The sequence below is a fragment of the Balaenoptera borealis genome (assembly GCF_965194805.1).
Source record: "Balaenoptera borealis genome assembly, chromosome: 1".
In the NCBI taxonomy this organism is placed as follows: Eukaryota; Metazoa; Chordata; class Mammalia; order Artiodactyla; family Balaenopteridae; genus Balaenoptera; species Balaenoptera borealis.
In genome coordinates this window covers 146,660,144-146,672,943 of record NC_138860.1, presented here as the reverse complement: position 1 = coordinate 146,672,943, position 12,800 = coordinate 146,660,144, and the positions used below count along the sequence as shown (strand labels likewise).

General features: G+C 45.9%; 1 protein-coding gene across 28 annotated transcripts in view; it reads right to left on the bottom strand.

Moving 5' to 3' along the window:
• LOC309613193 (uncharacterized protein) overlaps positions 1–9,925 on the bottom strand; it is a 170,446-nt gene extending 160,521 nt beyond the window's left edge. For 13 of the 28 annotated variants that reach the window (XR_014235547.1, XR_014235548.1, XR_014235553.1 and 10 more), the window contains exons 1-2: positions 9,137–9,925; positions 8,782–8,872 (exon numbers count right to left, since the gene is read on the bottom strand). Coding sequence is in view for 1 of the 28 variants with exons in the window: in XM_082359736.1 (XP_082215862.1) it covers positions 8,782–8,872; positions 9,137–9,276 (231 nt within the window). In the remaining 27 variants the exon portion in view is untranslated. The other 15 variants (XR_014235568.1, XR_014235569.1, XR_014235570.1 and 12 more) reach the window with 9 other exon arrangements.
• Between the last annotated feature and the right edge of the window lie 2,875 nt (positions 9,926–12,800).

Sequence of the window (12,800 nt, the reverse complement as noted above, 5' to 3'; positions counted from 1 at the left end):
CCCCATCCTCAAAACCATCTGCCTTGTACCTGCCTCCTGTTCAAGTCTGCTCAGGATACCACAACAAAATACCACAGACTGGGTGGCATAAATGAGAAAAATTTATTTCTTCACAGTTCTAGAGGCTAGAAGTCCATGATCAAGGTGCCAGCAATCTCAGTTTCTGGTGAGAGTGCTCTTCCTGGCTTACAGACAGCTGCCTTCTCTCTGTGTGCTCACGTGGGCTTTGCTCCATGTGTGTAGGAAGGGAGAGCTCTCTGCGGTCTCTTCTTCTTCTTACAAAGCCACCAATGCTATGGGATGAGGGTCCCACCCTTATGATTTCATTTAACCTAATTGCCTCCCTAAAGGCCCTCTGCCTATATACAATCATATCGAGGGTTAGAGCTTCAACATATGAATCTGGCAGACACAATTTAGTCCATAACACCTCCATTATAGCACTCATCTCTATGCATTATGATGTTTTATTTTCATGTCTTTCTCCTCCATTGGATTCTAAGTTCTTGAGGAAAATTAGAATTATCTCTTCATCCTTATGCTGGTGAAGCCTGGTCCAGGTTTTGTGAAGCCCGAGGCTTATAAAATGTGATGGGCCCTCACTAAGGAAGGGATTAAAAGTTAGGTCCGAAGTGACTTGCAAAAGGGCTCAGGCAAGTGAGGAGCCCTGGAGCTTCAGCTTCATGGCTTCACAGTTTACTGCCTCTGGGCTAACAATAAAAAGCTTCATTGGGTCCTACAAAGACCACAGGCCGGGGCACATTCAAATTTCTCATCTGACTTTGGGCAGGTAACTTCATTATCCACACTTCAGTGTTTCTGTGTGTGTAAAATGGGCTTATAATACCTGCCATGAGGTTGTTTTGAAGATGTAATTAAATAACCTGAAAATACATTAAATATTTGTTTACTTGCTCATTGTCTGTGTTTCCAACTACGATGTAAGCTCCGTCCGGAAAAGAGACTCTGCCTTGGTTGTGGCTGAATCTCTTGCGAGATGGTGCCTGGAAATGGGTGGATGGTCCATAAATATTTGTTGGGTGAAAGAAGGCAGTGCCTTGTGGGACCTGAAAGAATGGTGCTCGGTAAGTTCTCCCAATTGTAACTATTGTTACTATTAATGAGTCTTAGTTAAATGAATAAGGAAGAGACAGAAAATACCAATGATCAGAAGATGTAAAAAATCACTGATAGCTAGACTCTGGAGAGCATTACCATTCAAAATCTCTTATTGTCTTAAATGTTTTTAAACGGAGAATAAGAATACATCTGGAAGGAAAGAAGGAAGAAAGGAAGTTGAGGGAGGGAGGGAAGGAGGAGAGGGAGGGAGGGAGGAAAAGAAAAAGAGAGAGAGAGAGACAGACAAATAAATAAATAAATAAATAAAACAAAAGAACACTGAAAACCAACCAGGCAATGGGGAGAGTAAAAATAGGAAAGCCCCAGAAATTTGACATCGTTTCTTCCAGGACCAAGATAGCTTACATCAGCTCCCTTTGTGCTCTCCAGGGAGTAGGGAGTGTTGCTGGGTGCAGAATGTTCTCCAATCAGCCGTCTAAGAGGGGGAAGGCAACCTCAAATCATGTCAGGCCCCAGTCTCTTCCAGCTTGGAGCTGAAAAGTCAGTCCTCCAACTTAACTCTGAACTCCTCACCCCAATCAATTAAGAGAAATCCCCTCAAAAACCCCAAGTAAGTTTGCTTGGCCTGATCTAGCTAAAGAGGCATTGCTCCTGCTGGAAGAATCTATCATTTTTAAATGGCTCACACTGATGGTTGAGGAATTCAGGGAGAGAGGCTGAATCTCAGCACCTCAAGAGCCTAGAGGGACCCCCACACTCAGAGAGGGCCCCCTTCATTAGAGATGGGGAAACTGAGGCTCCAAGACAACCGGCTACTTTGTCAGGGTCACAGAGCTTCATTATTACTATTGTTAAAAGGAATCCCTGAGACAGACCTAGCCTCCTACACAGTGCATTTAATTCTCACACTTGACTGTGTCAGTAACTCTGACTCGTGGTTCAAGAATAAGAGCCTCACCTCAGTTTCACAGATCTTGTTTCCGTTTCTCATTCTGCTTTGCATGCGCTGTGGGAGCTTGGACAAGTGACTGCACCTTCCTGTGCTTCGATCTCATCCTCTGCAATTTGTCTCACACGTGCACTGTCAAGATTAAGTGAGATAACATTTTCTTAAAAGCTGGTACTTTTCGTGCTTAAATGTTGATCTCCCACCTTCTCCCTTCCTCCCCCTTGCCCTACTTTCTTTCTCCTTCCCTCCACTCCTCTTTCCTTCCTTTGTTCTTCATAGGTGCTAGGATGAAGGCAAAGAAGTAGAACACAGGGTCCTTGCTCAGAGGAAGTTCATCTCCAATCAGGCTTCAGTTTTCACTTCTCTAACACATAAAGGCGGGGATACACAGATGGCCATTCCCTGTCCTCAAGGAGCTTATAGAAAACCAGAGCTAAATACAAGGGGGAGAAAACCCCACAGGAAGCATGACATTTTATAAACATTTTCAAGCGTTCAGAAATCACGTAGAAGAAGGGAGGGAATAGCCACATCAGGGTCCAGCGGTAAGGTGTCAGAGGGGGAAACCCAAGAGGTACTATCGTTCTCCTTGCCTGATTCAAAAAACAAGCCAAAAAAAAAAAAAGAAATGTTAAAGGGAAGTAGAAGTTCACCAGTCAGGGCAACTATTTCTGGGCACCACATTTTCTGAAGAGAATCTGGTGCGTACCAACTACCACATTTTTTTTTAGTCCTCTGGGTCCTATGATTATTGAACCTCACGGGAAAAAATCTAAACTTACATGAAACTGAAACAAGAGAAAGAATATGAAAGGAGAAGAGGAAAGAAGAAGGAAGAAAGGAAGGAAACTACCTTAGGTTTTCACTTCTAAGTACTAAGTCCCAGACCAGTTCCCTTTATTTATTCATTCTATGAGTGAAAAAAAGGAGGAAAAGGGGTGGGGGGCGGGGTGAAGGTGGAAGGAAGAAGGAAGGGTGGGAAGAAAACTTGGAGATGGATATTATCTTCTGTTTAAACAAGAGGAAACTAAGGTCAAGAGAAAATGCCTTGCCCAAGGCAGCAGAGTCATAAGAAGAAGAACTAGGACTGAAAGCCAGCTGTGTGTGACTGCAAAGCTCAGACTCTCTCAGGACATCCGATTCCTGGGTCAGACTCCACTTCATCCCCCAAATGACAGCATCCGTGGCAAGGTATGGTCTGAAGAGCCAGGACTTTATGGGAGCAGCAATAAAAAGCACAGAGAAAAGAGCCCTCTCAGGTGCCCAGTGAATCCCACCACTCCTGTGATTATCTCCACAAGATTAACTTCTCCCTGTGCTACTGACCAAGTTAACCCTGGGTGGGTCACTTAACCTCTCTGGCCCAAAGTTGCCTTATCTGTAAAACGGGTCCATAACATCTTCATCATTTGATGAAAGAGACTGGATTAGCTGCAATCTTGAGCTCCTATCCAGGTTGAAGTTTTTAGATGTTACTCACATCACAGAATTTCACACCTAGAAAAAAAGTGTAGAAATTCATGTGTCTCAAGCTTGAGAAATGGCTAGACTCTTGGCAGAGATTTCCATTTGGCCCATTTGTCTGTTCTCTTCTTTTGCATAATGATAGAATTTTTAGTTGGTCACAAGACTGCCCAACTAAAGAGATTTCTTGGCCTCCCTTGAAGGTAGGGGTGGCCATATGATCAAACTATAGGTAGTGGATGTGAAAAAAAAGGGATGTGTGTAACTTCTGCCCTTAAAAAGAAATGGTAGGCTCTCCCCTTTCCTCCTTTCCTCCTTGCCTCCTTCCTTTTGGATGAAATGCACACTTGATGGCAGGAACTGGGGCTGCCATCTTGGATCACAGGATGTAAGGCACATGATGAGGACTATAGAGCAACACGACGGGAAGAGCTCGGGTCCTGATGCTCAAGAAACCATCATTTTATCCCTGGACTGCCTACCTGGACTTCATATATGAGAGAGAAATAAATTCCTATCTTGTTTATGCTACTGTCTTCTAACAAATACATCCTTTTTAAGGAAAAAAAAAATCACAGATTGTCCAATTTGGGAAACACACTGCCCGGAAAGTGAAATGGAAAACATTTTAGACTTATTCATGGTGCTGCCATAGTCATAAATAGAAAGTCAAATGGGGCCACTGAAATCTCACATCTATACATAGAAATGGAGATGGGGGGAGGGTCAAGTAAAAAATCCAAATTATGTTTATATGGAATGGGGAGAGGGCTGGATAACCATTTCAATGGATACACAAAATTATCACAAAACGTTTTAATTGCCCTCACCCCTACCCTGAACCCAGGGGCCAGAGGAGCCCAGTTAGAGGAAAAATGATCTAATCCATTCATTTTCAAACCAAATTCCACTCTGACTCCAGGACAATATCTGGTAGCGGGAGAAGTCCGGGGAGGATGAGGCAGGACAAGATAGGATCAGCAGATCTCCAGGCCCCAACACTTGCCTTAACCGCAGCATCACTGCTTTTATCTGTTTTACATGCTGAGGTCCCACAGAAGAAGTCAAATGACTCTGTTGTTCAAGTTGCAATAAGTTCAACCTCCTGGTTAATAGAGTAAGCAACTAGTACCCAGAAAGGGGAATTGACTTGTCTACAGCCACATAGTGAGGAAGAGGACAAGTTCCCAGGCCTAGGAATCAGCCTCTTTCACCGAATCAGACCTATTTATTGATCAGGCCAGACACAGCTTCTAGCCCGGGGATAACCCTCTCTTACCCCAGAGTCAGAGCTTCCCTTTTGTTCATGATTTTTAAGTGACTCTCTCATCCACACCGGTGCTTCAGCCAGAAGGGAAACAGCCTTGGACCACAGCAGATGCTCATAGCCTAAGAACGAGCCAGTGAATTCCTATACAGGCCCCAGGAAGTCACAGGCCATCCAGCCTGCTCAGCTGACCCAGAGAGGGTTGGATCTTTCCTGGTCAGGATGGGCCTTGAGAGTAGAGCAAGGGAAGGCATCACATTTCCTGTCCCATCAGGACCATGACCAAAGGTGTCTTCTTCTCAGAAGGTAGGATCAGGTGGGTGCCAGGAACAGGCCCCTAAATTCCTGGGCACAAGTGTTGGTCACTCAGATTAAGATTAAAAGTGATTGAGAATTCCCTGGTGGTCCAGTGGTTAGGACTTGGTGCTTTCACTGCCAGGCCCAGGTTCAATCCCTGGTCGGGGAACTAAGATCCTGCAAGCCATGCAGTCTGGCCAAAAAAAAAAAAAAAAAAAAGGATTAAAAGTGATTATTCATTGGAATGATCCAGAAGTTCCCAGTTCTCAAAGGCCTTTTACACACATTATCTCGGTTGGGGGCTCATACAGTGCTAGAGGGGAGGTGGGTCAGAAATCAATATGGCCTCATGATGCCATCATAGACACCGGAGGCCCATTAGGCTCTCACTAGAATGTGAATTCCTCCAGGGAAGGGGATTGGGTTGATTTTGTTCACTATTTCCCTAGTATTGATGGCACTACACTTGGACTGATGCCCACTAACTGTTTGCTTCATAAGTGAAGAAACAGCCTCTGCCCATCTTCCCAACCTCATCTCTCCTCAATCCCCCCATTAATACACCACCCACACGTCCTTCCAGTCACTGAACCACAGGCAAGTCCCCAAGCGGAGGCAGCGTTCTCTCCAGCCTGCGGGGTTTATACACACTCCTTTCTGAGTCTGAAATGGTCTCTGCCACCTTTTCCTTCTACTGGACCTTTCTATCTCAATCTTGACATTCAGGGCTGCTGTGTTCAGATAAGCCAGTTGTTCACCAGGCAAGAGTGATCAGCCTAGGAGGCAACTGGGGACACAAAGATCTGCTTGGGCTCTGCTTGCCAAGCTGTACATCCAGGTATGAGGTTACATTTGTCCAGAAAAGGAGGAGCCTTTTTCAAATGTTCACAGAGCTTCCATAAGGGCTAGGGTCCTGTTGACATCAGTTCTTCCAGGGGGCATTTACCCATATCCCAGAGCAGCTTAGAATCCACTCCCAGTCTCTGGCCTTGATCATTTCCCCCCAGAAGCTATGAGGTCTCCCACTGCAGAGGCTGTCCTGTTAGAAGTTGTCTCAACCATTAAGACAGTGACAGGCCCACAGTAGCGCTTCCAGAAATGTGTATGGAATGACAGAATGAGTGAATGAATAACGATGGGCTTAGAGAGATGAACTGCCTTTTCCAGGGTCACACAGTCAGTCATTGGCAGAGCTGGCTCGAGCCCCCCAGACCTCCTGGGATCTGGTCCAGAGCTTCCTTCCACAGTGGAAACCCATCTTCCAAACATCCCTTCTGGAAGCCAAGCCCTCAGAGACACCTTATTTAGCAGTGAAGACAAGCCAGATAAACCTAATTAATTTTGAGCACTCTCATGCAGCTTATTCACTCGGTCAGTGAGGGTTACTAGTGCACAGAAATATTTGGGGAGACTCATTTTTCCACCCCCAATTCATAATTCTGTCTACTCGTCACTCTTCACCCAGATTTAAGAGGTGCTAACGAAGTTCAAGCAGGCCCCATGCCTCCAGCGCCGCTGTCCTGACCGGGCTTTGCCCCTTGATGCTTATCCTGCAAACTTAAACCAAAGGGGCTTGACCAAGTGGCTTCTCCAAAGGACCCTGGAGCTAAAAGCATCTCACACATTGGTCTTTGGGGGATAATGTGATCCAGATCCCCTGATGACAAAGCTGTGCAGGAGAAAGTGAGGAGGAATGCAGAAAATCACCACACTGGCAGTGCGGAGACCCAGGTCCCTGTCTTGTTAGGATAGGTAATTCCTCATTGGAGAAGTAAGATTTGACTAGAACCACTTGGCCTGCAGAGGGCAATCCCAAGGCAGAGCTGTCTGGAAGATGTGAAAGATGATCAAGAGACAAGGGGCTTTGATTGCTTCTCTCTCCAAGGTGGGGGCTGTGATAGGAGTAGAGAGAACCCAGGAGTAGTCGTCACTGCCCCCTCCACCACTTTATTGCTCTGTGACCTTAGGCAAGTCACTGACGGTCTCTGAAGCTCAGTTTCTCGTCTGAATAAGGGAGATAAAAATACATACGTTGAAAAGGGTTTTTTTTTTTTTGGTCACACCCTTCTTTCCTTATCTGCTTATCACTACTAGAGCAGAGAGGAAAGAGCCTGGGCTCCAGGCTCAGACTTGCAGTGTGATCCTGAGTAAGTTATTTCCTTCAGTCTCAATTTTCTCCTTTGTAAAATACCGTCTACCTCATAGAGTTGTTCCAAGGACTAAAAGAAAGGAATATATATAAAGTACTTGTTTAGGAAGTGCTGAACAAGTGTGAACAACTCTTACATTGTGTCTTACTACTAAATTACTAATAAAGACAGACCACAGATTAAAGGGCAGAGTACTGGGGTTCCAGCCCCAATGTGGGCACTTGCGTTTCGCGATCTTAAATAATTAAGTACTCTCTCTGGGCCTCCATTTATTCCCTCAGTAAAATGAAGGGCTGGGGTCTCCCTAAGGGCCTTCCCTCATTACATTCTGTGGATGCCAGAATCTCTTCCCCTTTGGACCTTCTGATCCCAGGGCCTGAAATGTCCATTGTTGGCCTGTGGAATTCCCTGCTCATCCTGTAGGGCCAGGTTAAATGAACTTCCTCTGGACATATTTCCCTAAAGGGCACAGAAACAAGCAAGCAAAGTAAGTCATGGTGCTTTCCCTTGCTTTCAGTGGTCACCTGGATTCTGCACTTCCGGCTTTACTTACTTCTCTTGTCCTCTCCCCACCCAGCAAACCCAGTATCCCTGGAGGGCATGGCTCTGGTAGAATAACAGATTGTACCTGGGCTTTGAAGGCAGATCAGGGCCAAGCCGAATTCTGTCCCACCTCTCTAGATGATATCGGTAAGTCACTTCATCTCTCTAAGACTCAACTGCCTCATCTGAAAAATGGGAGACTAATGTCGACATCACAGGTTGTGAGAATTCAATGCAGGAACCACCAAGAGCTGGGACGTGAGAATGAGAGGCAGTCACTCCCAAGGGCTGGAAGTTGCCTTTCTCTGCGGAAACGTCCCCGGGGTGCGGCACGAATGAAGCACGAAACACAGTGTTTGGTGGAGAGCACTCTGTGCGTGGAGCTGCTTGGAAATCCAAATCCTCCGGCCGCCAGGCCTCCCTGACAGATAAACTGCCGCCACAAAGGTTAATGTTCAATCACCCTTCCGACCCCGTGCCTTTCAAAAGGAGCACTGGCTGGAAGCCCTGGACCGCTCCCGCTGGGTGCGTGCCTGCCCACCCGAGGAAGCCTGCGGAGGGCGGGGAGTGGGCGGGGAGGCAGGCCAAACAAAATCTGTTCCTGTGATGTCACCGCAAACGCTCTCCCAGACAAATGCCCAGCTACAAAGCATCTGCATTGCATGCCAAAACGTCCGGCTGGCCAGAAAACAAGAAACCAGGTCCCCCGTGGCCCGCACAGTCCCGCCCCGGGCGCCCGCCTCCCAAGCCCGGGACGGAGGGACGGCAGGAGCCCAGCGGCCCAGGAAGGACCGCGGCTGGCTCAGCTCCCGGCCGCCCTCCCCGCCCCCCACCCCCCGACCAGAGGCCCCGCACCGGCTCGCAGGACAACCAATCAGCGCTTCCCTCTCCCCCAGAACCTGAAGGGACCGCCCGGATCCGCCGCGGCGGGAGGAAAGCCGGGGACCGAAACAGAAACGCGAATGCAGAGGAAACGCACAAAGCGGGCCACGCAGGCAGCAGAGGTAACGCTGAAAGAAACCGCGACTGACCTCCTTGAAGATGTTAGAAGATATTCCACCTGTGAAAACGACGACAGAAATATTGAGGACGGAAGAGGAGGAGAATCGGAGAGTCAGTGCCCTTGGGGGGGAAAAAAAAATACGACGGCTGAAATTTTAAAGAGAAAGTCAATACTCCAAACGCAGCAGTTGGCCCCCCGCAGGGAGTTAATTATTCATGGATTGCATCACCCATCCCTGTGCCGTCCTTTCCCTCCTTCCGCAGCTTCAAGTCCAGGCTCCATCATTTTAATGACTCGGCCTCCACTCCCTTGCCCCGCGCCCATCAGTGTGCGCACCTGCACACTGCAAGCTGGGTAAATACAACTCTCCCGCCCGCCCTCACCTGCGCCCACCCGGCTGCACGTGGCGGAAGAAGCACACCGCCTGGCTGACTCCTCTCAACAAACTCCTGAAATCAAGCCCAAGTCCTACTGCACTTCCCGAGTGAATTCGGTTCCACTCCTCTAAAGGACCATTCGACATCTTCTCTCTTGTCGTCCCCAGCACCTCCTCCCCCGCCCTTCCTCAGGGCTGCTAACCTTGCTTTGACTTTACTGAGGAAATAGACTCAGTCAGAGAGAACTTCCTCCAGCCACCACCCGCTCCTCCACCCCACATGGATATCCGCGCTTGCCCTTCGCCCATCCTCTCTGCCCTCCCTCCCGGAGTCGGCCACGTCGCTCTGCCCTGTCCTTTCACGGACCTCACCTCTGCTGGTACTCTGTGCCCACGTCCTTCACTGCCCCAAGCCACCCTGCCTCCTCTCCCGCACCATCACTTTCACCTTCCTGGCTAAATCATTCTCCTCAGCACATAAACATTCTGTAATTTCTCCCATCTTTAGAAACAGGAGCAAACCCAAACCAAAGAGCTCTTTTGGTTCCATATTTTTCTCCCGCTACCTACCCATTTCTCAGCATCCTTTACAGTACAACTTATCAAGGACAGTCTGCGCCAGCGGTTTTCAAACTGGTTTGGTTTACACACCCACAAAAGAATTTTGAAAAATTATGTACTCTAACACACATTTTACACTGACATCTAAAATTGTTCATTGTAAGTTTACATAGTTACAAAGAAATTTATGGCAATTTGTAAATATTGAAAATTTGAAATAAAGGTACTAAGTCACTCTTTTAAAACTGACCTTTTTTTTTTTTTTAAATTATTTATTTATTTATTTATTTAATTTATTTATGGCTGTGTTGGGTCTTCGTTTCTGCGCGAGGGCCCTCTCCAGTTGCGGCAAGTGGGGGCCACTCTTCATCACAACGCGCGGGCCTCTCACTATGGCAGCCTTTCTTGTTGCGGAGCACAGACTCCAGACGCGCAGGCTCAGCAATTGTGGCTCACGGGCCCAGTTGCTCCGCGGCATGTGGGATCCTCCCGGACTGGGGCTCGAACCCGTGTGCCCTGCACTGGCAGGCAGACTCTCAACCACTGCGCCACCAGGGAAGGCCCTAAGTCACTCTTTTAAATGATCTAGTTGAAAGTGAATATCATAGTGTTCTGATGCCTACATTTACTTTTAAAAACGTATAAAAGAGAGTGGGTTCTAGACTAGAACTCGGGTTCTAATCACAGGACCAGCCCTGCTGACAGTGTGACCTGGGACAAATTACAAAACCTCTCTGAACCTCAGTTTCCCCTTGCCCCTTTCATGCAGGTCCATAGATTCTGAAAACAGGAAGAACTCTCACTAGGAACACAGACTTTTTGAGTTCTTTAACTTAGGAGAACAAAATAACACAGATTCAGATGAAACTGAATCACTAGTCACACTCTGAATTTTATTATCTTTTTTTTTTTTAACTTTTAAATGTAGTAAAATACACATTACATAAAAGTTACCATCTTAACCATTTCCAAGTGTACAGTTCAGTAGTGTTAAGTATATTCACATTGTTGTGCAACCAACTGCCAGAACTTTTTCTTCTTGCAAAATGCAAACTCTATACCCATTAAACAACAGCTATCCATTCTTCCCTGCCTGCAGTCCCTGGCAACCACTATTCTACTTCCTATTTCTATTTCTTTGACTATTCTAGATACTTCATATAAGTGAAATCATGCAGTTTTTGTCTTTTTGTGACTGGCTTATTTCATTTAGCAAACTGTCCTCAATATTCATCCATGTCAGAGCGTGTGTCAGAATTTTCTTCCTTGCTAAGGCTGAATGATATTCCATTTCAGGAATATACCAACTGTGAATTTTATTTCATGCTGAGATGAAACTTGTTTATTCAAAAAATATTTATTGAGCACCTACTATGTGTATATACATCTGGATATGATGTGCTTGTGAGCCAAACAGATATAAATTTCATAGTCTAGTGTAAATGTAAAGTGGATTCATTCTCCTGTCCTATCTTTTCATCCATCAACCAAGCCTCTGGGTCAGAATATCAAGTTGGCATCACAATCCCAGTATTCCAATTTGTAGCCCTGAGATCACCTAGTTCCGTCCTCCACACATACAGCACATCTCCAGACCCTTCCTCACAACAACCCAAACCTCTGCCCCACTTTGATTCACTCCCTTATAATAGCTGCATAGGTGTCTGTATCTCTCATGAGATTGTAAACGTGTTTGCAAAGAAGAAGCAAATAAGATTTCTGTATCCCCAGCAGTTTAACAAGGTACTTGGCACATAGAAATGTTCAAGAGTTGTTTTTTAATATTTACTCATAAAGCTGGAAAATCCTTTATTTGTTCAAAATTATTCAAATTCAAAATAATTCAAAAATTACTGTTGCTTCCTATGTGCTAAGCTTTCTTCTAGGAGATTGGACTATCACAAAAAACAAGGCAAGTTTGACCCATACTTTCATGACACGTTCTGGTTAGGGAGTGCAAGAATCAACAATGAGTTAAAAAACAGTAAAAGAAATAGCAGACAGCGATTAGAATAGGGTGTTTGAGTATCAAGGGCCTGGGTTTGAACAGCTTTATCCTGGAGGGTCAGGGAAGTCCTCTCTGCAGGAGTGTTAGTGGGGCAGAGATCTGATGAGAAGAAGGAGCCCAGCAGGGAAAGGTCACAGGGAAGAGTATTCTAGGCAGAAGGAACAGAGACTGCAGAGGTCCTGAAGCAGGAAAGTTATACTGATGCAAGTTAAAGCCATATTATTCCTAGTTTAGAGATAAGACCATCAAATCTAAGATTCAGTGACTTGTCCACCTCTCACAGAAGTGGTAGCTAGACTGGGAGTTGAGTCCAGTCAGAAAGTAATCATATTTAAAGGGTGTGCAGACATTTTTCAAAGCAGTTCAATCCTCTAAGCCATAGAAAAGAAATAGTTTGACTGAACTTGATCCAAAATAAGCCCATGCATCTCATCCTACACAACCCCGCTGGGCCATCCATCTCATCCACTTCTCATGTCTTTCTCCACCTCTACCATGTCCAAGCTGTTGATTCCTAAAGGTCTGTCTTCAGCCCAGATGTCTGTTATGTCTCTTCTGAGCTAGAGATCCTAGTCCCCAACTGGAATGCAAGCTCTATTTTGTTTTGTATACTGCTGTCCAAAACCAAAGCATTGTCTGGCACAGAGTAGGTACTCAATTAACATTTGTTGAATGAATGAATGAGTAACTAAATGAACTGCAGGCCTGTTTATCCAACTATTTACTGGACACATCTATCTCAACATCTCACAAACAGGTGAAGTTCAGCATATCCCAAACAGAGTTCCTCATCTCTACTACTCCCTCCTCCAAACTGCCCTTTCCCCGTTCTCTCTCTCTGAGATCAGTACATACCCCACCTGATTGCCCAAGTCAGAAACCTGGGCACCATGTTTGATTTCTTCTCTCTGTTTTCACCCATATCTAATAGGCAATGAAGTCTTCTCAATTCTAACTCCTTATATTTCTAGAACCCGCCCTCCTGCTTGTACATCCCTTCTGGCTTTGCCTTGGCTAAAAATCTTATCACTTCTCTCCTGGGTTATTGTAATAGTCGACTAATTGTCTCATTTCTTTCTGTCTCTCCTACATAAACCTCTAT